We start from the raw sequence: 26,765 nt of genomic DNA, 5'->3' as shown, positions 1-26,765 counted from the left end.
GACTCTTTGCGACCCCATGAATCATAGCACGCCAGGCCTCCCTGTCCATCACCATCTCCCGGAGTTCACTCAGACTCACGTCCATCGAGTCCGTGATGCCATCCAGCCATCTCATCCTCGGTCGTCCCCTTCTCCTCCTGCCCCCAATCCCTCCCAGCATCAGAGTCTTTTCCAATGAGTCAACTCTTCACATGAGGTAGCCAAAATATTGGAGTTTCAGCTTTAGCGTCAGTCCTTCCAATGAACACCCAGGACTGGTCTCCTTCAGAATGGACTGGTTGGATCTCCTTGCAGTCCAAGGGACTCTCAAGAGTCTTCTGCAACACCACAGTTCAAAAGCATCAATTCTTCGGCACTCAGCTTTTTTCACAGTCCAACTCTCACATCCATACATGACCACTGGAAAAACCATAGCCTTGACCAGACGGACTTTTGTTGGCAAAGTAATGTCTCTGCTTTTCAATATGCTATCTAGCTTGGTCATAACTTTTCTTCCAAGGAGTAAGCATCTTTTAATTTCATGGCTGCAGTCACCATCTGCAGTGATTTTGGAGCCCAAAAAAATCAAGTCTGACACTGTTTCCACTGTTTCCCCATCTATTTCCTATGAAGTGATGGGACAGGATGCCATGATCTTCGTTTTCTGAATGTTGAACTTTAAGCCAACTTTTTCACTCTCCTCTTTCACTTTCATCAAGAGGCTTTTTAGCTCCTCTTCACTTTCTGCCATAAGGGTGGTGTCATCTGCATATCTGAGGTTATTGATATTTCTCCTGGCAATCTTGATTCCAGCTTATGCTTCCTCCAGCCCAGCATTTCTCATGATGTACTCTGCATAGAAGTTAAATAAGCAGGGTGACAATATACAGCCTTGACGGACTCCTTTCCCTATTTGGAACCAGTCTGTTGTTCCATGTCCAGTTCTAACTGTTGCTTCCTGACCTGCATATAGGTTTCTCAAGAGGCAGGTCAGGTGGTCTGGTATTCCCATCTCTTTCAGAATTTTCCACAGTTTATTGTGATCCACACAGTCAAAGGCTTTGGCATAGACAATAAAGCAGAAATAGATGTTTTTCTGGAATTGTCTTGGTTTTTCAATGATCCAGTGGATGTTGGCAATTTGATCTCTGGTTCCTCTGCCTTTTCTAAAACCAGCTCGAACATCTGGAAGTTCATGGTTCCCGTATTTCTGAAGCCTGGCTTGGAGAATTTTGAGCATTACTTTGCTAGCATGTGAGATGAATGCAATTGTGTGGTAGTTTGAGCATTCTTTGGCATTGCCTTTCTTTGGGATTTGAACGAAAACTGACCTTTTCCAGTCCTGTGGCCACTGCTGAGTTTTCCAAATTTGCTGCATATCAAGTGCAGCACTTTCACAGCATCATCTTTCAGGATTTGAAACAGCTCAACTGGAATGCCATCACCTCCACTAGCTTTGTTCGTAGTGATGCTTTCTAAGGCCCACTTGACTTCACATTCCAGGATGTCTGGCTCTAGGTGAGTGATCACACCATCATGATTATCTGGGTCATGAAGATCTTTTTTGTACAGTTCTTCCATGTATTCTTGCCACCTCTTCTTAATACCTTCTGCTTCTGTTAGGTCCATACCATTTCTGTCCTTTATCGAGCCCATCTTTGCATGAAATGTTCCCTTGGTATCTCTAATTTTCTTAAAGAGATCTCTAGTCTTTCCCATTCTGTTGTTTTCCTCTATTTCTGTGCATTGATCACTGAGAAAGGTTTTCTTATCTCTCCTTGCTATTCTTTGAAACTCTGCATTCAAATGGGTATATCTTTCCTTTTCTCCTTTGCTTTTCGCCTCTCTTCTTTTCACAGCTATGTAAGGCCTCCCCAGACAGCCATTTTGCTTTTTTGCATTTCTTCTCCATGGGCATGGTCTTGATCCTTGTCTCCCGTACAGTGTCACAAACGTCTGTCCATAGTTCATCAGGCACTGTCTATCAGATCTAGTCCCTTAAATCTATTTCTCACTTCCACTGTATAATCATAAGGGATTTGATTTAGGTCATACCTGAATGGTCGAGTGGTTTTCCCTACTTTCTTCAATTTGAGTCTGAATTTGGCAATAAGGAGTTCATGATCTGAGCCACAGTCAGCTCCTGGTCTTGTTTTTGCTGACTGTATAGAGCTTCTCCATCTTTGGCTGCAAAGAATTATCAGTCTGATTTCACTGTTGACCATCTGGTGATGTCCATGTGTAGAGTCTTCTCTTGTGTTGTTGGAAGAGGGTGTTTGCTATGACCAGTGCATTTTCTTGGCAAAACTCGATTAGTCTTTGCCCTGCTTCATTCCATATTCCAAGGCCAAATTTGCCTGTTACTCCAGTATGAAAAGACAAAATGATAGGACACTGAAAGAGGAACTCCACCGGTCAGTAGGTGCCCAACAGGCTACTGGAGATCAGTGGAGACATAACTCCAGAAAGAATGAAGGGATGGAGACAAAGCAAAAACAATACCCAGCTGTGGATGTGACTGGTGATAGAAGCAAGATCCGATGCTGTAAAGAGCAATATTGCATAGGAACCTGGAATGTCAGGTCCATGAATCAAGGCAAATTGGAAGTGGTCAAACAGGAGATGGCAAGGATGAACGTCGACATTCTAGGAATCAGTGAACTAAAACGGACTGGAATGGGTGAATTTAACTCAGATGACCGTTATATCTACTACTGCGGGCAGGAATCCCTCAGAAGAAATGGAGTAGCCATCATGGTCAACAAAAGAGTCCGAAATGCAGTACTTGGATGCAATCTCAAAAACGACAGAATGATCTCTGTTCGTTTCCAAGGCAAACCATTCAATATCACGGTAATCCAAGTCTATGCCCCAACCAGTAACACTGAAGAAGCTGAAGTCGAACGGTTCTGTGAAGACCTACAAGACCTTTTAGGACTAATCCCAAAGAAGAAGTCCTTTTCATTACAGGGGCCTGGAGTGCGGTCTCAGTTAAGCCCTGGCGTCCTCCACCCCGCAGCGCACACCCTGGTTTGTAACGACGGATTCATGTGCGTACGTGCCGGTCTTTGCGACCCCACGGAGTACATCCCGCCCGGCTCCCGTGTCCATGGGCTTTTTCAGGAAGAATACTGGAGTGGTTGCCATTTTCCTCCAGGGGATCTTTTCCACCCAGGGGTTGAACCTGCGTCTCTTGGGTCTCCCGCTTTGCAGGCAGGTTCTTTGCTTGCTGCGCCATCAGGGAAGCCCACAGTGATGGATTTATGTGACTGTTAAGCATCTGCCTGCCTGTGGGGTTGTGGACTTCAGGGAGGCAGGAACCGAGTTCCCAGAACCTTCATGGCACCTGGCATGCGGTCGTGCTCGGTCAGTTTTTGTGGAATGATTAGGAGACACTGTTGGGTGGATCCAGGAGATAAAGCCTGGCTTTCCTGGGAATGTTCCTGGTGGTCCAGTGGTTAAGCATCCGCCTCCCAGCGCAGGGGTTGTTAGGGAACTAAGATCCCACCTGCCTTGGGGCAACTAAGTCACAACAAAGACCCAGCTAGGCTGAAAAAAGAAGCCTGGTTTCCAGCCCTCCCTTTGAACGCTGTTAGGTCCCCAGAGGAGGGCACGGGGCCTGGAGAGAGGTCTTATGTGTGGGGTGCACGTGGAAGGGGGGCCCTTCATCGCTCACTTCCCGGTTTGCCTTCTCATGGGAAAGGAGATGCTGTCTCCACCCCTGACCGAGACCTTGGCCACAGGACAGACCTCGGGTGAACCTGGCGAGGGGCTCAGCCTTGGCAGGGAGTGCACAGGCGTCTGTGCTGGCATCCACCGTCCATCCCCCAGCCCACCCCAGTGTGGCACTGTGGAGCGCCTGTTCGGTCTGCTGGCTGCAAGCAGGGAGGAGAGCGCTGGATCCTGCCTTCCCAGGTCTGTCTCTTCCCACAGGTCAGTTGAGGAAGCTCCTGATACGGTGTCAAGTGACAGGCATGGGCAGCCGTGGCGGGGGGGGGGGGGGGGGGTCACTGTGAGCTTGTTGCCTGGAGGGGACTTGCTCTCCCTGAGTTTAGCATTTGGGTTCAAGCAAGGAAAGCAGCCTGGTGTCTGCGGCTCTCTGCAGGCTGGGGGCTTTGCATAAGGCCAGCGTCCAGGCGGCTGGACTGTCTCCCTGACACCACACACTGGGTTTTGGTGGTCGCCGTGTTTTGCCCCAGCTGAGGAAGCTCAGCGTCGCTGCTTCTTCTTCTTCCCTGACTGCGACCTCTCTTTCTGGAATCTGGACCTTTTTTTGTTTGGCTGTGCCTGGTGTTAGTCTCAGCACACAGGGTCTTCGCTGAAACACCCAGGATCTGCACTGCAACGCACAGAATCTAGTTCTCTGACTGGGGATCGAACCCAGGCCCCCCTGCCCTGGGAGCAGAGGCTTTCTTAACCACCGGAGCACTGGGGAAGCCCCTGGATTCTTGACTTTGAAGGGGGCAGGTCGCAGGTGGAAACTCCGTGGAGCCGAGTGTTTGCCTCAGGCCGGGCCCAGCAGGCCCCGAGCCCGTCAGTGGGCAGCCCTGGCTCTCAGTGGGGTCATGGCACAGTCAGACGCTGCGAGAGGGGCTGCCCCCTTCTCATCTGGCTCTCACTGGCCCAGGAAAGCTCCCAATGACAGTGATGGGGAGGGCCCAGGGACCACTCAGCTCTGCCTGGGACCCCTTCCTTGTAGACGGGGCTGCTGGCCAGTTAGAGGGAGGTGCTCATTCATTCACTGAACAAACATTTGTTGAGCACCTACTGAGTTCCAGGCTCTCCTCAAGGCATTTTATGTGAATTGTTATCTCAGTTACTGTTAAAGTGTTAGTCGCTCAGTTGTGTCTGACTCTTTGCGACCCCATGGACTATAGCCTGCCTGGCTCCTCTGTCCGTGGTATTTTCCAGGCAAGAATACTGGAGTGGGCTGCCATGCCCTCCTCCAGGGGATCTTCCCGACCCAGGGATTGAACCTGGGTCTCCTGCATTGTAGCTGGATTCTTTACTGTCTGAGCCACCAGGGATATCTCATTTAATCCTTATGAAAGCCCTTTGCAGTGGGGATCTTTAGAGCTTTCCTGTGGGAGAGGAACCAGGGATAGACTGGTGGAATAACGTCTCTGTGTCATAGTGAGGAAGTGAAGGGCCGGCCACTGTCCTGCCTGGGGCTTCCGGGTGGTGCAGTGGATCAGACTCCCACCGGGCAGTGGGTGGGCTCGGAGCTCGCGGCGCCCATGGGGGTTCTGCGCCAAGGGCTGTGAGGAGGGGCACAGGCGTCCTCTGCGGGGTGGGCTACGGGCTACCGGCGGCGTCTGAGCTGCCCCGCCCCTAGGGGTCCAGTCACAGGCCTGCTGAGCACCGCACGGCTGTGCTCAAAGCTGAAAACGAGAGGACTGGTGTTTGGGACGGTCCCCTGTGCTCAAAGCTGAAAACGAGAGGACTGGTGTTTCGGACGGTCCCCTGTGCTCAAAGCTGAAAACGAGAGGACTGGTGTTTCGGACGGTCCCCCCGCCCCGGGGTCAGAGTCCCGGCTTTGACTCCCTCCTAGGACAGCAGGCTTCAGGGCCAATCCGTTTCACGGTTGAAACCACCTCCTTTCCCGACGAGCTCCTCCAGCCCAGCCTCCTCTGCTCTCTGCCCTGAGCCCCAGGCAGCCTCTGGGAGGCGAGACGTTCACTGCAGGGGTGTGTGGTGATGGATCCCTTGGTCTGCTGAGGAAGAGGCAGCCGCTACAGGGGACAGACGTGGCTGGACGTCTCCACCTGGGGCTTCATCACGGATCGGCCTCTGATGCCCTTGACCGTGGATGGATCTCTTTACGTCCCTAAGCCTCAGTTTCTTCCTCTGTAAAATGGGCTGATTCCGTCCCTTGTGGGCGCCCCGCCCCCTTTAGAGCTTTTCTGTCCCTCCCTGGCAGGTGCGGAGGACAGGGAGCTCCTGGAGCACACTCACGTCTTCCCTGCGGGAGGCTGTGGCACACAGGTAAAGGGGCGGCTTGAATCTCAGTGCTGCGCCTTAGGGCTGAGGCCTCTGGGTCCCCTGGAGCTCCGCACAGGGCATTTCAGGAGAGCCCAGATGCTGCCCAGACAGCTTGCCTCGCCTTGCCGCCTTGCCGGGGTGGGCTGAGCTATTTTTTAGCTCCGGGTTCTGCACGGGTTATTTCTTCCTGCCCAGAGCTCTCTCTGGGACAAAGTGACAGCCTCTTCGCTGAGGGAGGCAGAGCTTGGGGCAGAAGAGGAGGCTGGAGCCAGGGTGGACCCCTGTGGGCTGCGACCGGGAGGCTCCCTCCACGCGGGCAGACTGCCCGTGGGGGCTGTGTGACCCTTCGCGGGAGAGCCGGGCGTGTGCCGGGGTCCCTCACCTGCCCGCCAGAGCCGCCGAGGGCTGCAGCCACGGCCGCCCCAGGGTCCTGTCCCCTCTCCCAGCCACGTGCTCCAGACTCACCGGAGCAAGAACCTGGTCTTTGGGGAGCGAGTTGGTAACAGTGATCCCGCCCACCGCACCCCTCCTCTGATCACCGCCAGGGCCTCTTCCCAGGCGGGTTTTGGGGAGCCGCCTCCTGCATGGCTTGGCCCTGAGTCTGTGCAGTTCTCAGGGAGGGGCTGTCCTGGCTGAGGCTGGGTTCCGCCGGGCCTGGAGTGCGGGCCCCCGAGCCTCGGCTGCCTCCTCCCCGCCCCTGAGGGTGGAGGTGGGGCAGGCCTCGGGGCTGGTGTGGACTGGCCTTCCCTCACTCATGAAAAGTGTGTGTCGAGCCCCACTGTGTGCCAGGCGCTGCTCCAGGGCCGTGGATAGAGCGGTAGGTGTGAACGATGATGTCCATGTTTTGGTCAGTGCAAGCAGCTGGATGTATAGACACCTGGAGGGTTAAATACCATGAAGACGAGGAGAGCAGAGGCCGAGGACACGGTGTGCTGTGGGCACGCGTGTGCTGTTGGAGAAGCGGGTGCTTGGAGAGCCTCCGACAGCGGCCTTGGAGCAGAGCCCCGACGCGGTGCAGGAGGGCCTCTGGGTGTGACTGCGGAAGAGTATTTCGGGCAGAGCAGCCAGCCGGGGCAGGGCTGCTGGTGGTCCCGTGGTTAGGGACCCACCTGCCAATGCAGGAGACACCGGTCCACTCCCTGGACCGGGAAGATCCCACGTGCCACGGAGCAAGGAAGCCTGGGCCCCACGACGATGGGCCTGTGCCCCGGAGCCCGGGACTACAGCTGCTGAGCCCGTACACCCTGGAGCACATGTTGCACAAGGGAAGCCACCCCAGTGAGCAGCCTGCACACTGCAGGGCAGAGGCGATCCAGGCAGCAGTGGGGGCCTGGCACAGCCAGAAACAAGCAAGCAAAGCCGTCAGTGCGGACGCCCTGAGGTAGGGCGTGCGAGAGCCTGCACGTGGCCCTGGTGACTCTGGAGGAAAAGCTGTGGAGAGAGGTAGGGTTTTAAGTCAGGGAGGGCAGGGAGGGACTCATCAGGTGGGGTCTTGTAGGCCAGGGTGAGGAGTCTGGTTTCCACTGTGAATGAAGTAGGCATTTGAGGGTTTGAGCAGAGGAGTGACTCGGCTACTGGTTGGGAACAGAGTGTGTTGGGCGAGGGGTGAAGGGGGAGCAGGAGGCCCTTCAGGGGCTATGCTGATGGCCCTCAAGGAGATGGTGCTTTGGAGGGGGTGGTGGAAGGGGGAGTGGCCAGGAGTGGTCAGATTCTGGACGCATCGGGAAGGCAGAGCCACTGAGGTTGGCAGATGGGAGGCACGCAGGTGTGAGGGGCAGAGGAGCCAGGGCTGGGCCCGAGGGGTTCAGCCCGCGCCCCCGGCAGGCTGGAACTGCCGCCAGCTGAGCTGGGACGCTTGGGAGCAGGGAAGGCAGGTGTCGACCCTGGAACGCACCTGCTGAGTAGGCGCACTTCTGGGCAGAAGTCTGGAGCTCCTGGGGAGGTCAGGCTGGCAGTGTGACCGTAGAGGGGGTCTTTAAAGCCACAGAAATGGGATGTTCCTGGTGGGCCAGTGGCTAAGGCTCAAGTGGCCCAGTATCTGGAGGCCCTTGGCCCTTTCTGCAGCTTGGACCGTCAATCCTTTGCCACGTCCAGTTCCGTTGGATTGGAGTCAGACAGACCCAGACTGGAGGCCTGGGGTCAGTCCCCTCCGCTTCCTGGTCCCACCTCGTGTTTCCTGGGCGACTTCGGAAAAGTTGCTTCCCCAGTCTGAACCTCAGCTTCCCCATCCATGAGAAAGACCTTTTGGTCTTCCCTGGTGGCTCAGCTGGTAAAGAATCCGTCCACAGTGAGGGAGACCTGCGTCCGATCCCTGGGTCCGGAGGATCCCCTGGAGAAGAGAAAGGCTGCCCACTCCAGTGTTCTGGCCTGGAGAATCCCGTGGACTGTATAGTCCCTGGGGTCACAAAGACTCAGACATGACTGAGCGACTTTGGCTATTCACTTTTTCCAGCCTGGAAATGCTCTGCTGACGGTATGAGTATTCTAGAGCCACGCTGGTACTACATTGCCCGCGAGGTGGGCTTTGGGTGGGGAAACTGAGGCGCAGAAAGGTGAAAGGGTGGTGCAGAGTCCATGCTTCCACGTGTGTGTGCGGGCCCATCGCGTGGGCCGCCCAGGATGTGACCAGGGACGCAGAACGCTCCCATCGGCAGTTTTTCTCCTGGCCCTTTAGCCAGGGGCCTCCTGCCTGGACTGGCTTGCTGGGGACGAAGGGGTTAATGTGCTGGAGGCAGAGGTGGGGGGTGCCTGGAGGAGGAGGAAGGGGAGAAAGAAGGGGAGAAAGAAGGGGAGGGCTGTTCTGGGGGCTGTGCTGGCTCTGGTTTCCTAGCAACAGCCCCCACGAGTCCCTGCCGCCAGGGGCCTGGTGCGATCCTCTGCCCGGTGGCCCCCTTTGGGTGGCTGTGGAGGGGAACTGCCCCTCACCGGTCCTGCCTGGGGATCCTGGACCTGGAGCGCGCCCAGGAGGTCAGTGCAGGGAGAGGGGACGCTCACCCGGGGCCGAGACAGGGCCTCCATTGTCCCAGGCCCAGCCACTGGCCAGCCTCACCCCTGCCCACGGCAGGAAGCCCATTGAGCGGCCTGGCGCCCAGCGGGCAGGGAGCGGAGCTGGCGCTGCTGAGCCTCCAGCACTTGAGGCTCCTGTCCGTCACCTCTGCCCTCAGCCACAGTCCGTTTCCATGATGCCCGGTCCACACTGCTCTCCCGTGAGAGCCGCCCTGCGCCTCCCCGCCCGCAGCCCAGGGACTCGGCTCAGAGCATCTGTCTCTCTGGCCCCTTTTCATCGCCTGTTGTGGGAGCCCAGTTGGGCAGGGAGTCTGGTGCACGGCAGAGCTCAGGAGACACCCACGACGACCACTTCCAAGGCGATTTCTGTTTGATCTCATGGGTCGCGAGGGTCCCGGAGGTCAGGCCGGGCGTTCTTGCGTTTGGGCAGCCTGGCCTCCGTGGAGCGATCGGCAGGATGGGGCAGTGGGAGCCCTGGAAAGGGGCCTGAAGTCTGTGAAGGCCCCTCGGGCGCCGTCAGACGTCTCTCCTCCTGGACCGGCATCTGACGGGCGACGAGAAGCAGAGGGTGAGTGCCTGCCTGGGTCTAGCCGGAAGGGCAAGCCACAGGTTCAGTGTCTGGAGCCGGTCTCTGTGGCCTCAGCGGAGCGCGGTCCACGCATCTCATCGCGCTCTGTCCGGGGCTCTGAGCCCCGGACATGTCCTTGCTGTCGCCCCGCCTGTGTTTTCTCGGCTAAGCCCCTGTCTCTCCGGAGCCCCCATGAGCCAGCGCCCTGCACGGTCTGCAGCTGGGGGAGCTGTGTGCGCCGTCCTCCCGGCCCTGGTCCTTCTGGGCAGAGGACCCCCGGGGAAGCGGAGGTCGCCTGCCGGGCCGTGGCCCTCTCCCGGGGCAGGGGTGCCCCAGTGCCCGGGCTCCTTGGTGAGGTGCCCTGGGCAGATGCAGGTCCTCGGCTCTGTTCAGTGAGTGCGTCTCCATGGTGGCCTGTTTGCAGGCCCCGCTGCAGCCCCTGAGAGGAAAGGAAGCGGCCAGCCTAGGCAGGGAGATAGTTCCGATGGGGCGGCAGGCGTCCCACGGTCACCTGTGCTCCTCGGAAACAGCCTTTCTCTGGCGGCACACGTGAGCTCCCAGTTCAGGACTGCAAGCTGGAGCGCAGGGCTGGGGGCTCTCTGGCCACACCACGTGGCACGTGGGGGCCTGGTTCTCTGACCCTCGGCCCCTGCCTTTGAAGCGTGGAGGCTTCCCCGCCGGACCACCGGGGCAGCGCCCCTTGCCACAGGCCTTCTCAGTGTCCTTTAGAGAATTACTGTGGCCGTGCTGGTCTCCGCTGCCGTGTGCCGGCCTTCTCTGGCGTGGTGGACTGGGGCTCGTCGCGGCGGCCCCCAGGCGCCTCCTTGCCGTGGCTTCTCTTGCCGTGGTGCACGGACTCTGCGGCGTGTGGGCTCAGAAGCTGTGGCTGAGCTGGGCTTCAGTGAGTGGGCTCAGGAGTCGTGGTCCAGGGGCAGTTGCCTCGAGGTATGTGGAATTTTCCTGGGCTGGGGATCAAACCCGTGTCTCCTGCCTTGGCAGGCGGACTCAACCCCTGGACCTCCAGGGAAGTACCCGCTCCCCCCGCAACACGCACAGGTATTTTTCTAAACCAAGCTTGGGAACCACTGCATAAGATGAGTCTGCGGAGGCCTCGCAGAGGAGCAGAGTCTGGGTTTTAAAGGTTGAGTAGGAGTTTGCTTATTGGCTCTGAGAGATCTCACTGGAGGGAATAAACAGACCGAGCAAAGACCCAGAGACAGAACAAGTGGGCTCAGGGATGAGCCTGAAGCTGGAGCGCTCAGGCCAGGCCTGGGAGCTGCTGAGTTGGCTGGTGGGGGCGCAGTGGGGGGGGGCGGTGGGGGGGTGGGGGGCCGTGGGGAGTGGGGAGCAGGGGGAGTTGGGTTTCATTTTGAGGCGACAGGGAAGAGCCTGAGGGTGTGTATTTCGGGACAGTAACTGTGACGGCAGAGTAGGGGGTGGGCCAAGCTCACAGCTGACAAGGGCTGAAAGCAAGCATGGCCCCCGGAGGGTGTGGCTGCAGCAGGACCCCCCCACACCCATCCCGGTCTCACCTCTGGTCCAGCACTTTCTTCCTGGCTTCCAGGAGATGGACCCGGTGCCTCTGAGGCCAGAGTTGGCCGGGAGGCCAGGTCAGAGCCTGGCCCTTGTTTGGCTCTGTAGGACGGGCTGGTGTCTCCCTTTCCTCTGGCGAGTCTGCAGCCCACCCTCCCCTCCCCAGCTGCACTCTCCCTCCGGCGTCCAGCCTTCCCGGTCATCACCCTCCTGTCCTGATTTGTGACGATCAGAGAGGCTTGCTTGTATGTTTCTTTCGGCCTCATTCGGGCGAGTGGACTGCAGTGGGAGGTGGGAGATGGTCCAGTGCTACAGAACCCACCTGCCAGTGCAGAGACGTTAGAGACCTGGGTTCTACCCTGGGTCGAGAAGAGCCCCTGGAGGAGGGCATGGCAACCCCCTCCAGTATTCTGGCCTGGAGAATCCCATGGACAGAGGAGCCTGGCGGGCTACAGTCCGTGGGGTCGCAGAGCTGGACACGACTGAGCGACTTAGCACGCACGGCCAGTTTCAAGAGCTAGTGAGCAGGGCCCGGTGCAGGCAGCCGGGAGGATGACTTCCTGCTGGGCCTCTGGGTTGGATGGACCTTGAACTCTAGAGGAAGGGCAGGCTGACGAGGCTTTGCTTAAATTAGGGCCTGGGAGACACCTGCTGTGGCGAGCAGGGCTGTTGAGGGTGGAGGCAAGTGTGAATGCAGCTGCTCTCGGGGTTCCGGTCGCTGAACCTGACCTGCTTGGTGGGCACACCCAGAGCTGGGCTGGCCCTTTGCTTCTCTCTCTGCCTGAATGAGCTTGAGAAGCGCTGCCTGGCGGCTTCTCTAGCGGTCCAAGGGCTAAGACTCCGAGTTCCCAATGCAGGGCCCCAGGCTTGATCCCTGGTCAGGGAGCTGGATCCCACGTGCTGAAACTAAAGATCCTGGTGCTGCAACAGAGACCCGGTGCAGCCGATTAAAATATTAACAAACAAAAACAAATATTAACAAAGCACAGCCTGCTTCTGGCCATGCTGTGCGGCGCCGCCAGAAAGCGCCGTGCGCAGGGGGGTCTGCGTGCCTGTCCAGTGCTGGCGGCCGTTTTGAGAGAGCAATGACCCCCAAGAGCAGAAAGTCTCCTCTGACCCGCCCACCCACGCGGAGGGCTGTGAACGGCACCATGACGACGGTGGCCAGGTGTGCCGAGAGCTACACCCGCGCGCGCCGCAGCCCCGGGGTCAGGAGCACAGGTCTCCGTGGGGTGGGCGGTGGCGAGTGGCGGAGCTGGGGTGTGACCTCTGATCTACCAACGGGTTCCACCCTTTCCACGCCGCCTTGAAGCCACTGTCTGCTCCAACCTGTGATGTTATTTAGCCTTTCTAAAAATGAGAATGCTTGGGGCGTCCCTGGCAGCCCAGTGGTTAGCACTTTGGCTTCCACGGCGGGGGCTGGGGCCCTGATCCCTGGTCAGGGAGCTCATAGCCGAGATGCTCACGGTCAAAAGACCAAAACGTGAAAGAGAAGCAATATCCTAACAAATTCAATGGACTTTAAAAATGGTCCACATCAAAAAATCTTTAAAAAATGAGAACGCTTATCTTCATCTTCCCTGCTTGCAATGCTCGCTGTAGAAGAGCTCCAAAATTCAGAAGAATGGACGGAGAGTGGGGAGGAAGCCTGCGGAGCCCTGCACCCTAGTGAGCACTGCTCAGGCCCCTTGGTGCACTTCCCCCTGCCCCTCCCTCCCTGCGCTTTAGGGGAACCCCTGGATATGGGCCATCTGAGCCGCTCTGGGTTTTCAGTCGACTTCCCTCCCCAGCCAGGCCGCCTCTTCTGCCAGAGACCAGCCGGCAGGAAGGTTCTGGGTCGCTTTTCAGAGAGAGGCTCGTTTTAGGGGCCTCACAGCACATTTCTCCGGGCTCAGCCTCCCTCCCTGAAGCTTCCAAGCCACGCGCAGCTCAGGGGAGACCTTTAGGAAACTAAGCAAGGAACTAGTCAAGCAACCCCACCTGCTTCTTCCACACGCTCAACCCATGCCCCGCTCCTGGCCCTGCCAGCCTGTGGCGTCCTCTGGGCGGGGGCTGTCCTGCCCGCTTTACGGAGATGTAGCCCGAAGCCCTGGGAGGCCAAGGGGAGGCCTGAGGTCCCACCGCGCAGATGAGGTGGAACCCCGCCTGCAGATGGGTCTGACTTCGCCCAGGTCCCCGCCGCTTGAAGCCCTCGGGTTACCCCCAAGCCTCCTCCAGGGTCTCTTGCACTCCTGGGGTGTGGAATCCAGACACGTGGCCCCAGTCACTGGTTCCATTTTGGTGGTGACATCAAGAACGGGCATCTTGGCACCGACCGAGCCTGCCAGGGCTCTGAGGCTAAGCTCGGGTACTGCTGGGAGTCCCGTGGGCGAGGCACCAGGACCCCAACTTTATAGACGAGGACACTGAGGCTCAGCTCACCTGCCAGCGGGGAAGACACTTCCAGCCTGGGTCCCAAGGCAGAGCTGGGTCGTCACAGCCTGTGCCCTGGGTGCTGGTGACAGCCGAAGAACGGTGGGTCCCAAGGACCCTTCCAAGAGTGTTACCTGTATTTACTCTTAATTTTCTTGAGGACCCCACGAAGTCGGTCCTTTTTAATCCCCATTTTGCAGATGAATAAACTGAGGCCCAGAGATGGTGTTAAATAGCTCATCCGAGTATGATAGCCCCTGAGCAGTGGGGCCTAGGCGGTATCAGGTAGCTAGCCTTGAACTCTGTGCTGACTGCTGTGCCAGGAGGGTCTCTCGCAGGGCCCCTGGCTGCTCTGAGCCTGCCCTCCTCACTCGCTCGCCCTGAGCCCTGGCACACACGCACAGAACGGTCGCCGCGGGCTCTGGGTGTGCCGGGGGCTTGGTGGCGTGTGTCCTTGCCTGGGGAAGAGAGAAGTGAAAACAGATGTCTGTTTGGCTACTCGAGTTAATCACTGCGCCTTGGGCTGTGTGCTAGGTCGCTTCAGTCGTGTCCGACTGTTTGCGACCTTATAGACGGTAGCCTGCCAGGCTCCTCTGCCCATGGACTTTCCCAGGCAAGAATACTGGAGTGGGTTGCCATTTCCTCCTCCAGGGCATCTTCCCAACCCAGGGATCGAGCTCACATCTCTTCCCCAATCCTTTGCTGAGAGCTTTCAGCGTGGGACTGAAAGACGCAGTCACGCACTTTGTGGAAAGCAGTTGGCTTTTAATCAGAATGGAAAGTGCAATTCTCTGACCCAGGCTATCCCGCCTAGGAGGGTGCCCCACAGGTTCACGCATCCATGGCTCAAGGCCAGGTGTGTGGAGAACAGTTTATAGCATCAAAGCCTGGAAACAACCTCGGCGTCCGCTCCGGGATTATGTCAGTCGTGGGAGACACCGCCCCCAGCACTCTGCAGGCATTAAGATGTGAGACCGATGCCGATGCGCCTGCTGTTCCGAAGTGACCCTGGAGCTTCTCCAGCAGAAGCAGCGGTTGCTAGGGCTCCCGGGCGACGCATCGGTCGAGTCTGCTGTCCCCCTGCGGCGGTTGTGGCTTCAGTCCCTGGTTGGGGGGCTCCTGATAGGTCCCCACATACTGCACGTGGCCGAAAAGGAGGCGCTGCTGAGGGAAGTAAACCAGACAGGGAAAGACAAGTATGTCCTGTCACTCGTGTGACGCCTTAAAACCTGACACAAACGAATTTTTTAACAAAACAGATGCGGACGGCAAACTGACAGTTACCAAGGGGTAAAGCGGGGGTGGACGGCTAGATCCGGGGTTTGAGACTGACGCGCTACTGTGTGTAAAAGGGGCTTGCCCGTGGCTCAGGGGCAAAGAGTCCGCCTGCGCGCAGAGGACAACGCAAGAGGCGCCGGTTCCATCCCCGGGTTGGGAAGATCCCCTGGAGGAGAAAATGGCTACCCGCTCCAGTACTCTTGCCTGGAGAATCCCATGGACAGAGGAGCCTGGTGGGTCACAGTCTGTGGATCGCCAAGAGCGGGACCCCACTGAACTGACCTACGCGCACGCACGTGTATTAAATACATAACAGTCTGTGTAGCACAGGGACCCACTCGATGTTGTGCAGAAACCTATAATGGGAAGAATCTGGACACGAATAGATGTGTGTCTGTGTGCACGCGCACGTGCGCCTGAGTCACTCGCCGCACACCGGAGCATCGTGAATAGGCCGTGTGCGTGCTAAGCCGCTTCAGTCGTGTCCGACTCTTCGCGACCCCATGGACGGGAGCCCGCCAGGCTCCTCTGTCCGTGGGATTCTCCAGGCAAGAACACTGGAGTGGGGTGCCATTTCCTCCTCCAGGGCATCTTCCCGACCCGGGGATCCCCGCGTCTCTTAAGTCTCCTGCATTAGCAGGCGGGTTCTTTACCCCTAGTGACGCCGGAGGAGCTGTAAATAAACTAAACTTGAGTTTTGAAAAAAGTGGTTGTACCGCAGGGAAGGAGCAGTGTGCTTCCTTCGGGATGAAGCAAGGCATCTGCACGGATGGACAGGCTGGTGCACACACGGCATAGTTCCAGAAGGATTCACAGAAACGTGTAACGGCGGTCACTCCCGGGGAGTCCGAGAGACTGACTTCCATTGTACAGCCTCAGCCTCTGTGTTGTTTGGACTTTGAGAGACAGTGGACACGGTGGTTATATAATGAGCACATGCGGGGATCCATGGACCGGATTCGTGCCCTGGCTCTGCCGGTCACCAGCTGTGTGATCTTGGGCTACTTCACTTATCCCCTCTGGGCCTCGTTTTTGTCCTAATTTGGATGAATAGATATTAATGTTTGTAAAGCGCTCAGAATAAGGTCTGAGGTATAGTAGGCACTGCATAGATGTTTGCTATTATTAATCAATTGCTATTTACGTGCATTCTATTTTTATTTAGAAAGCCAGCTATTGTAAACAGAGGCTTTAGGGTTGGAAAGGAAAACAGGCAGGCAGCCAGTCTGCAGCAGGCACTGATTAAAAAGGAGGGTTTGGAGCTTTCCCTCCAGGGTTGAGCCCCTCCTCCTCAGGGGCTTCTAGACAGAGTGCCCCCGCTCAGACTCAGGGGTGCAGAGAGGGAGTGGGGCGAGCTCGGGCGGGGCGCGCCTGGCAAGGTTGCTCCAGGGCCCAGGAAGCCCGGAGGAGGCTCTGGTGGCTCGGGGGCGGGCTCCTCCACTGTCAGGCCTGGAGACACTGCCACCTGCTCCGAGCACTTGGGGTCCGCCCCGATCTGGAGCCACCTGCGTCCACGGAGCCCTTTCCTTCCCTCACACCCACGTGCCCACCGGCCAAGCTCGGGGGCGGCGCAGGGGGAGACGAGAGAGAGAGAGAGTGGACGGCCTTCGGTGGGGCCCGTGGGGCGGGGGTGGCTCTGGGGCACCCGTGGTGACCGGGCAGCCAGGTGCAGGAAGCGTCCGGCCCACGCCCGTGACCCTTCAGGCTGATCCGGTTCTGGAACGCGGGGGCTGAGCACGATCCTGGCATCCGAGGCTGGAGCTCCCCTGCCGGCCAGAGGGGCCACCTGCGAGCCCAGCTTGGCGGCGTGGGCTGGGCACAGGGAGGCCTGGGCCGGGTGGTGGGTGGCCGTCCTGCAGCTGCTGGTCTCTCTGTGGGTTAATGATTCACCATGCTTGCGCCGTCCTGGGCTCCCGAAGCTGCTGGGAAATGGGCTGAGAGCGGCCGGCTGGCGTGCACCCGTCGGTCGCGAGCCGGTGACCCCTCTCTGTGGCTGGAACTTTGGCCTTGAACGCCCTCTAATCAGATTCCTGGCCTTCTTTTCACAGGCGAGCGGCTGGACAGTGCTGGTCTGAGCTGGGCCCCGTCTGATGGCTTCCTCCCGTCCTCCGCAGGCTGCCGCAGGTACGGTCCTCTTGCCCGGCGTCCACCCAGGGCCTCTGACCCTGGGTGCGGATCTGGCCCCACAGGCGGTTAGCTGGATGCCTTGGGCCAGTGGCCTCTGCAACAGGGAAATGATAGGAAGTGGGCTCTGGGCAGGGGCTGGAGACTCTTCGCCTGTCCACCTGAGGGCCCCTGGGGAGATGGGCAGAACCTGGGACTGGCGTCGTGGGGGTAAAACTAAGAACTGCGAGTAGGAGGTAGGGGCTGGGGTGCTGCCCATCCACCTCCATCTGCTGAGGTTCCCAAGCCGGGCCGTCTGGTCGTGGTGGGGTGGCCAGAGTCGGCAAACAAAAAGGAAAAATACATACTTATGCTGAAAAAAAACGTTTCATAGAAATTCAGTTTGATGTCCTGTATTTTTACATGGCGATCCTGACACTGGGGGCATGGATGGTGCTGGTAGATCTGGGCCCCGGAGGAGCTGGGCTCGAGGCCTTCTGTCCCACTGGGCCCAGCCTCCCGACCTCTTGTTCTTCCTGGGGGACGGCCGACGGCAGAATGGTAACGAGCAAGGGCTGCTTCTCGAGTCCAACCAGCCCAGTGGCTTGGTGTCTCTCTGGCTGTCTCATCGCCCACAAGCGTGGTGTTAATAACGACAGCCTCTCCCGTGATTGCAGGGTTTAGGTATAGGTGGGGCTCCAGTGTGTGCTAATCAATGGCTCACTGCCTGGGAAATGTCATCACTGGGGCGTTGGCAGGACCGGCTGCCCGTGCCCCGCTCTGAACCCCGGGGCCGAGCCCAGGAGGAATCTCTTCCCCCTTGAACCTCCGTGTCCTTCTCCGCAGGGTAGGGGACCAGCATGGTGGGCCCGCCTCCTCCATAGCGTGGGCTGGCTTCCTGGGTCCCAGCCCCCTGGACTCGCTGGGGGCTCACTGGGGTTGGCTCTGCGGGGAAGGGGAATGTCCAGGAACATCACAGGTGTGTGTGGCTCTGCCCAGTCCTGCCGTCTGTCTGTCTGGGTGGGGAGAGCGCAGTTCAGCTCTCAGTCACCCAGGGATGATGGGCTGTCTGACTTTCCTTCTGATAAGGCGCCACGGCTGGTTGCCTGGGTCTCAGGATCCTGGGAACAGAGTCTGGGGGAAAGGGCATTTCCTGATTCATGGTTCCAGGATGTCCCCGCTCCCTGTCATCAGCAGCCTGCACCCTTTCTCCTCCACACCGAGGGGCCAGGCGTGCAAACTGAGAGCAGAATTACCTTATGATGAAATCAACTCAGTTTCATTAAGCAAGCGTTTGGTGGGTGTATCTGATGTTACAGGCTGACATCTGGTTGAAGCAGGCTCTTGGCCACTCTTTCCGAATCTCTGAGTGCTTGGCACCGTCTTCCCAAATAAATTTACCCCCCCGCCCCTTGCAGCCGTGTTCTTACCCCGTCGTCCTCAGTTGCGTCTCCGCCCGGACTGGGCCACTTACTGTTGCTCTCTGCTCCTGCTGTGGCCCCGGCCGCCCCCCAGCCTGAGCCTGTCAGGCCCTTGCTCACCCTCTCGGGCCCCGTACAGGGGCAGCCTGGTGCCAGGGCTGTGCCCCAGGCCCTGGTGGGCTCAAGCCTCTCCTCTCTTTAGAACTGACTCAGTCTTCGGGGTTTTATGTTTTCCTCTGGTCAGACCTGCCTGCCTCGCCCTGCAGTGAACTCCTTGACATTGAGGGACTGTGTCTCACTTTTGTTTCAATCTTCTGGCCCAGGGGCTCCTGGGAACAGTTCACTGGATATTGTACAATCTATATGGTCTGACCAGTCCATCCTAAAGGAACTCAGTCCTAAATATTCATTGTAAGGACTGATGCTGAAGCTGAAACTCCAATACTTTGGCCATCTGATGCGAAGAACTGACTCACTAGAAAAGACCCTGATATTGGGAAATATTGAAGGCAGGAGGAGAAGGGGACGACAGAGGATGAGATGGCTGGATGGCATCACCGACTCGATGGACGTGAGTCTGAGTGAACTCCGGGAGTTGGTGATGGACAGGGATGCCTGGTGTGCTGCAGTCCATGGGGTCGCAGAGAGTCGGACACGACTGAGCGCCTGAGCTGACCTGAGCTGAACTGAACGATCGCTGGGCTGAAATATTTGCATTTTTTTTAGATTTAGTGTTTACTTGGCTGCATCGGGTCTTGTTGCGGCGCGCCGCCTCTCTGTCCTTCAGGCAGGAGCTTCGGTTGTGACACGTGGACTCTGTCGTTGTGGCGACTGGCTCGGCCGCGTGGCGCACAGGCTTGGCTGCTCTGCAGCGTGTGGGAGCTTGGCTCCCTGACCGCTGGGCCACGAGGGAAGTCCTGCTGTTTGCACTCGGCTGGCTTGGTAAAGAACTCGCCTGCCAATGCAGGAGGCCCAGGAGATGCTGCTTCGGCCTCTGCGGGGGGAAGATCCCCTGGAGGAGGGCATGGCAACCCACTCCAGTATTCTTGCCCGGAGAATCCCTTGGACAGAGGAGCCTGGGGGGCCATAGTCCGTACGGTCACACAAAGTCAGACACGACTTAGCAACTCAACCACAACAACAACAAAGAGAGAAAACAGAAAAGTGACCTAAGTCCCTGGACACAGCCGGGGGCTGGGCCGCCTGGGGCTGGGCCTGGTCTGTGGATAGGGAGGCGGCCTCCATCCCACCTGGGGTCAGGGCCTGGGCTATATGACTCAAAGCAATAATGACAGTCATCACGATGATGACTGGGGCTTCCCCGACGGCTCAGTGAGTAAAGAGGCCGCCTGCAATGCAGGAGACGCAGGAGATGCGGGTTTGATCCCTGGGTTGGGCAGATTCCCTGGAGGAGCAATGGCAACTCACTCTAGTACTCTTGCCTGGAGAATCCCATGGCAGGGGAGAGTGGAGGCCTACAGTCCAGAGGGTCGCACAGACTCAAGCGCGACTGAGTGAGTGAACACAGCGACAGGGGTAACGTCACGACAGTGCTGATGAGCAGAGCCGGGTCGTGAGAGGCGCTCGCGCTCAGCCTGCGAGCCCCGGGCTTCTGGGCTGCCCTAGTGCGGGCCGGTGCATCCCTCCTCCCAGTGCTCTGTCGGGCAGTTACTCTTGCTGTTCGCATTAGACGACCGGGAAACTGCAGCCTGAGGGTGAGATAGCCGACTCGCACCCAGCAGCCAGTATATAGGGGAGCTGGGGTCTGAACCCAGGCTAGTCACTGCAGGGATGCAGGCTGCGTGCAAAGGGAATCCTTCCCACCGTCCGCCCAGTGGACTCAAGTGGGCAGGACCGTGGGCCCTGAAGCCTCCTTGGTCGGGACAGGTCTGACTCTGGTAGCCCAGAAATAGTCGTGGGCAGGGACTTCGTGGTCACTTATTCCAGTATTTTTAAAAATAACTTTCTGTATTTATTTGTTTTTGGCTCTGCTGGATGTTCCTGGCTGTGCGGGCTTTCCTCTAGTTAGTTAAGGCGAGCTGAGGCCACTCCCAAGTTTTGGTGTGTGGGCATCTCAGTTTTTAATTTTGTTTTATTTTCTTTCTTTACGGCTGTGCTGGTCCTCCTTGCTGTGCGGGCTTTCCTCTAGTTGAGGCGAGCCGAGGCCACTCCCAAGTTCTGGCCTGTGGGCTTCTCTCTCTCTTTAAAATTCTATTTATTCCGTATTCACGCTTATGCTGGTCTTCCCGGCTGTGCGGGCTCTCCTCTAGCTGCAGGCACAGGCTCCTCCCCGCAGCGGCCTCTCTCCTTGCGGAGCACAGGCCCCGTCGAGCTTCAGCAGCTGCAGGTGCAGAGGCTTCGTTGCTCTGTGGCATCTTCCCAGGCCAGCGGTCGAGCCCCTGGCCCCCACGTCGGTAGGCGGACTCTCAGCCACGGGACCACCTGGGTGTCCGGGCTCCTTGCAGCGGTGGCTTCCCGGGTCGTGGAGTGCCGGCTGCAGGGCGCCCAGCAGCACGTCAGCAGTGGCCGTGCAAGGGCTCAGTGACTGGGGCCCCCGGGCTCCCGAGCACGGGCTCAGTAGCTCCACGGCATGTGGGATCCTCCCGCACCAGAGACTGAACCCCTGTCTCCTGCACTGGCAGGCAGGTTCTTCGTCACTAAGCCACTGGGAAGCCATATTCCAGTATTTTTTAAATCGTTTATAATCGCAGCCCACAGACCTGCTGATAGGAGCGTACGTGTGCGTTCACCAAGTCCTTATTCCGTGCCTGTCATGTGCTGGGCACAGTACCAGATTCTGGGAGTACACAGTGACTGAAACACCCGCCCTCAGGAGGCGTGCGCTCTAGTAGAGGAGACAGACAGAAAGATGGGGAAAGAACATGCCACATGCTGATAAGGGCCGCAGAGAGAAGGAAAGCAGGCAAGGCGCCTCAGGAGCCCTAGCTGTCACCGTGGGCAGTTCTGGTTCCCCGGAAGCCTTGGTGGGAGGTGACAGGTGGTAAACAGATCTGGAGGCCCCCGAGGGCGGGAGACGCTCCCTGGGGCAAGGGCAGCCTGGACCCCAGGACTGAGGTACAAAGGTCCCGAGGCAGTAGCAGAGCGGCCGCTGGCGTGGCCCAGCAAGGAGGGCCACACGGCTGCAGGGGAGTGAGCAGGGGTGAGTGTTGGGAGGGTCTGTGCTACAGACTGTATGTATGTGTGTGCTGAGTGCATAAATCCAGAACAGAAGGGTCGACAGCAGCCTCCAAAGTAAAACCATGTGTGAGTTTATTAATAGCGTGGTGGTGGCTGAGCCGTCAGGTCAGGTCTGACTCTTGCTACGCGATGGGCTGCAGCCCGCCAGGCTCCTCTGAGTGCAGTCCTCCGGGCAAGAGTCCTGGAGTAGGTTTGTCGTTTCCTTCTGCAGGGATCTTTCCAACCCAGGGATCGGACTCAGGTCTCTTGTGCTCAGGCGGGTCTCCCGCGTCGCAGGCGGATTCTTTACCGATAGCCACTAGGGAATTAGTGTTATAAAATTTTAAAAAAGATCTTCAGTAAGCAGTTCATAAAGCAAAAAGCTCCCTAATTGATTTTATGACCTACCAGTGGGTTGAAAACCGTTTGAAGGTCACTAATCTGGCCTCTGGATCTCCTCCTGAATTCAGCATCACGGGGCCAAGAGTGCAGGGGCTCAGGAGAGACTTCCAGGAGGCCACTGGGCTGAGCGGAGAGTGGGAAGCAAGGCAGACCAGGGTTCAAACCTGGCTCCCCGCTTTCAGCTGGTGACTGGGTGCTTCGCCTCACCTCGAGAAATCTCTGTGGCCTCGTGTAAAGCGGGGGTGGTTGGGAGGCTTCGGCAAGAGTCACGTGGGCTCATCGCAGGCCCTGAGTGTCTGCTTGTCCACCGCTGGGGGAGGAGCTCGTGCCCCTGGCCACGTCACCGCCCAGAGGAGTCCACCCCGACGGCCTGGGCCTTAGGGTCCCCCCAGCTCCCAGGAGCAGGGGCTGCATCCCCGCCTCCTTGGTCTTGTTTTGGTCATCACCCCCGGGAGTCAGGGAGGCGGGGTGAGCCCCAGCTTTCTACTGTGCTCACACAGCGGAGGAAGGGGCTGCTGCTTTTTCTTCTTTAAGATTTCTTTTGATGTGGACCATTTTTCGAAATGTTTTTATTGAATTTGTTACAATATTGCTCCTACATTTTAATGTCCCCCCCTACCGCGCTTTGGTCACAGGGCATGTAGCATATTAGCTCCCTGAGCAGGCATTGAACCCACACCTCCTACATTGGAAGGCAAAGTCTTAGCCTCTGGACCGCCAGGGAAGTCCCCGAGGGGGCTTCTTGAATTTCATACACTTGCACCTGAAACACTGTGCTCTGGAACCCCCCCCCCCCCAAGTCACTGTGGATTTTTGGGTTTTTCTGGTCAGAGAGACTCCCAGAATCAGATACGCCCATCTGTCCATCCGCTGTTCTGTCCACTTGCCTCTCTGCTCCATCCACCTCCCCCCCACTTGCTTATCGAGGCATCTAGGGACAGCCCTGTCCTCAGGGATCTCGGGCTGGGAGGGGCCAGAAAGTACAATAGGTGTCATTGTGTAACACGTAAGGGGCAGTGTGCCGAGAGCTGGGGCAGTGTGCCGAGAGCCGCGTATGCTCCAGCGCTTCTCCACTGGGGGCAGTTTCGTCCCCCAGGGGACATTTGGCTGGCAATGTCTGCAGACACTTTTGGTTGTCACAGCTGGAGGGCAGAGGCCAGAAAGGCTGGTACACCTCTTGTAGCAGCCCCAACACAGAGACCTCGCAGCCTGGGCTGAGAAACCCTGACCTACATCTTGGGTCACATTCACGGCAGCTTTATCAGGTAGGTGCCCTTTCATCCTCTGCCTTACAGGGGAAGAGACGAAGGTTCAGAGAGGTGAAAGGCACTCGGACAGGACCCGGCGGGCCCAAACCTCATGCCCTGAACTGTGTGACGGGTTGTGAGCGGGCTGCTCAGGGCAGCCCAGGGGTGATCAGCTTTAGACTTAACCCAGTCGCTCTGTCCTTGGGTTTTAGAGTGCGTTTGGACAAGGTAGCTTGTTCAGTCCCTAAGTCGTGTCTGAGGTTTGCACGAGCCAGGGAGATGGGCTAAATGAACACTTGAGGTTCTGTTTGGTGTCAGATTCCAGGAAAGAAGTCTTCCAAGGAAGAAGACTGGGAGGCCTCGGCCAGATGAAACGGGTAGGAAGGCGAGGGCTTGCGATGCCCTTGAGGATGGAGAGCCCATTTCTTCACCCGTTTAGTGAAAGTTTCTGAGTTATCTCTGTTAGTTGCTCAGTCGTGTCAGGCTCTTTGTGACTCCATGGACTGTGGCCCGCCAGGCTTCTCTGTCCACGGATTTCCCAGGCAGGAATACTGGAGTGGGTTGCCATTTCCTTCTTCCAGGGATCTTCCCGACCCAGGGATCAAACCTGGGTCTCCCACACTTTGGGCAGATTCTTCACCGTCTGAGCCACCTGGGGAGCCCCAAATTCTACTTGTTGACTAAGAAAAAATGCACAACTTAAAAACTGAGAACTGTGTTTTACTTGGAGGACTTGCTGAGGACTGGAGCCCTGCAGGACGCTCTCAGGCAGCTCTGAGGATCTGCAGAGGACAGTGAGGAGCCAGGATGCATGGGAGTGTTCGCAGCAAAGACCAGGGCGTGAGACCCTCCGAAGATCTCTGTTCAGGAAAACCAGGCCCCTCAGGCTGATGAATTCAGCACTTTTCAGTGTGTGAGAGATGCAGGAGGCTGGGCTTGTCGACATCACTTCTTTGGGGTGCGCTCCAGCTCTCTGCAGCTGCGTCCTGCTCTCTCCCCCGAATCCCCCCAGGGTGCGCCATCCGGTGCCGCGCATCTGATGCCCTGATGGCTGCCGCACCCTCTGTTTACCGACCTGGCTGGTGACGTTCATCTACATGCCCCAGGCCGGGACCTGTCCCCTTCAAGGGGGCAGAACCAATCGTCACACATGTTGCAGGAGCAGATGAAGAAACCAGGAGGCAAAGACAGAGAGTGGATGTGGGCAGGGGGCCGTCCCTGCCTGAGTTGAGCTTTGAGGGACGACGAGGCAGACCTGGCCCCGAAGGGTGTCTCCCAGGAGGGAGAAGCAGGCTCTGAGGCCGGGAAGCCCTCCAGGCTGGGAGCGCGGCCCTCAGCCCCGCCGCAGCTGGTCTGTGCCCTGGTACCCCAAACTGGCTGTCTTCAGGCTCCAGACACTTCCAGACAGCTGCTCCCTGCCCTGTGCACGCAAAACACAGCTCAGGGTGCCCAGCAAGCCTGGCTGTGCTCATTTGCACGTATGCAAAATGCACAGATGGAAACGCACATGTGGAAACACACCCAAAGGTGTGTGCCTGACCCCCCGCCTCAGGCAGATGCATTTATAAACTCCCGCTTGCTTACAAAATAAGGAAATGGAAAGCAAGAAAGTCAAAGGCTCCCTTGTATTCGAGCCCAGATGCACTCACCTCGGAAGCTTGTCCCTGCCCTCCGCCGACTGCCCATCTGTTTAGAGTCCCAACCCAACCCCAGGCCGCTCAGGAGACAGGAGAGCCCCTTGCCCTCACGTGGGTTTGATCTCGTCCCTGGGACCTGCCCTCACTTGGACCCCAGCTGCTCCCCACTTGCAGCCGTCTCTCTGGACCAAACACAAACGCAGAGACCCTGCCACGGGCTAACTCCTCCTTCCTTCCAGGAGATCGACTGCTTCCCGGAGGCCCAGGCCCCTCCCCCGAGGCGGAAGAGGACCCTGGCGAGGCCTTTGAATTTGACGACAGCGAGGATGACGAGGACACCAATGCTGGCCCGGCTGTCCCAGGCGCAGCGCAGGAGACAGAGGCAGACACACCCCTGACCCACTTGGACTCCGCCCCCGTCGCCGGTAAGGTGCTCTGGGAGCCTGATGTCTTCACGGCTCAGGGTCTGCAGGACTCCAGGGGGCTCAGGGCCGCCTGGAGGCTTCCAGCTCCCCGTGATGCCGCCTCGTGCTGTCCCCAGGACGCGGGGACCAAAGAGAGACCGCTGGGCGGAAGCTGCGTCCCGTCGCCTCCCTTGGGCCCTGGAGATTCCTAGCATGCCTGCAGCATCTGGTGCGCTCTTGCATGGCGAAAATGGAAGCGACTTGCCGTTGGTCGTGCTTCGGGGACAGTTACTGCCCAGGGCTTGTTTCTCCCAAGCTCCCCCTCCCTGCAGCTCCTTCCAGGGAGTCACCCCAGCCGGAGCAGCCTCTCCCAGAGCCCTGTGGGCGGGAAGGCCCCGATAAGACCCGTGTGAAACCAGCCTCTGTCCTCAGGAGGGACTGGGGACTAAACCAGCAGGAACTTCCTGCAGGCTTGGGGGCAAGGGGCTCCTTGGGGAGCTGAGGGTGGGGGCAGGCAAGAGCTGGCCGGGGGACCAGTTCTGGTAGAATGTGGGCCGTGGCCACAGGGTGGGGTCCGGCAGGACAGGCAGGGGAGCTTAATGACAGTGTGGGGCTGGGGGAGGCTGGGGAGGGGGTGGGGTGTGCGGAGTCCCTTGGGCCGCCGGCCTCATGGATGCTCCTGTTCACCTCCCGCAGACCTAGAGCCCAAGCCAGAGCCCGCACGGCCTCAGACACAGTAAGTGAGCCTCCTTCCTTTGCTTTGGCGGCTGGGAAACGGGGAGAGACTGGGTGGGAGGTGTGAGAAGGGGTGGAGCTGGAGCCACGGGGGCTCAGGGCAGTTCTTGGCTAAGGACCTACTGGGCCAGAGGGGAGAGGTCAGTCCTGAAACGTGTTACTTTTTCCTTTATTTTCCCCACAAGCCTGTGGAATAGAAAGCAGGTCTTGCTCCACACCCTGGCTTTGTCCTTTGCCAGCTGTGTGGCTGGAAGGAGTCACAGAAACACTCCAAAGTCAGGTTGTGTGCGTCAGTCACTCAATTGTGTCCAGTTTTTTGGGACCCCCGTGGACCGCAGCCTGCCAGCCTCCTCTGTCCTTGGGGATTCTTGAGGCACGAATTCTGGAGTGGGGTGCCATTCCCTTCTCCAGGGGATTTTTCCCGACCCAGGGATTGAACCCGGGTCCCCTGCGCTGCAGGCAGATTCTTTACCATCTGAGCCACCAGGGAAGCCCCCAGAGTCACACTGTTGGTAAGCAAGATGGAAGCAGTGAAGTGTCCCTTCCACTGGGCTGTAGCTGGGAATTAACAGGCCCGCTGGCGTGGTCTTTGCCGTCGCTGTGTATTCTGCTCGCTTTCCTGTGACTGTCATCGGGGACTCTGCCCCTCTCCGCCTGGGAGCCTGCCTGAGGCAGGGCAGCCCGATGGCTAGAAGTCTGGGTGTTACATCATCCTCTGGGCCCAGCGCTGGCCACAGTCCTGGCGTCAGTCTCAGTCTTCCAGGCCTTGGTTTTCTCATCTGTAAAGTGGGCCATTGCCGCCTCCACAGAAGAATGAAGACCTGCTGGGTCAGACAGCCGGAGACACTGCAGGCACCCAGTCGAGGCAGTTTTACCACCGT

The 26,765-nt window shown here is 58.2% G+C and overlaps 1 protein-coding gene and 1 long non-coding RNA gene across 11 annotated transcripts in view; one reads left to right on the top strand and one right to left on the bottom strand.

The window, feature by feature from the left end:
• ARHGEF10L (Rho guanine nucleotide exchange factor 10 like) overlaps nucleotides 1–26,765 on the top strand; it is a 161,873-nt gene that overhangs the window by 31,692 nt on the left and 103,416 nt on the right. For 8 of the 10 annotated variants that reach the window (XM_069575144.1, XM_069575146.1, XM_069575140.1 and 5 more), the window contains exons 2-4: nucleotides 16,807–16,882; nucleotides 24,985–25,170; nucleotides 25,846–25,885. In XM_069575144.1, coding sequence (XP_069431245.1) covers nucleotides 16,849–16,882; nucleotides 24,985–25,170; nucleotides 25,846–25,885 — 260 coding nt within the window. In that variant the 5' untranslated portion in view covers nucleotides 16,807–16,848. Of the gene's footprint in view, nucleotides 1–5,657; nucleotides 5,965–16,806; nucleotides 16,883–24,984; nucleotides 25,171–25,845; nucleotides 25,886–26,765 lie in introns of those variants that run through there. The other 2 variants (XM_069575148.1, XM_069575141.1) reach the window with 2 other exon arrangements.
• LOC138433087 (uncharacterized) lies at nucleotides 14,225–15,651 on the bottom strand. The gene is made up of 2 exons (XR_011254139.1): nucleotides 15,475–15,651; nucleotides 14,225–14,644 (listed from the first exon to the last, which is right to left on the bottom strand). It is a non-coding gene; the product is annotated as an uncharacterized lncRNA (long non-coding RNA).

This window comes from Ovis canadensis, chromosome 2 (assembly GCF_042477335.2).
Source record: "Ovis canadensis isolate MfBH-ARS-UI-01 breed Bighorn chromosome 2, ARS-UI_OviCan_v2, whole genome shotgun sequence".
Lineage (NCBI taxonomy): Eukaryota > Metazoa > Chordata > Mammalia > Artiodactyla > Bovidae > Ovis > Ovis canadensis.
The sequence above is the reverse complement of the archived record's forward strand: the minus strand, read 5'-3'. Positions and strand labels throughout refer to the sequence as shown.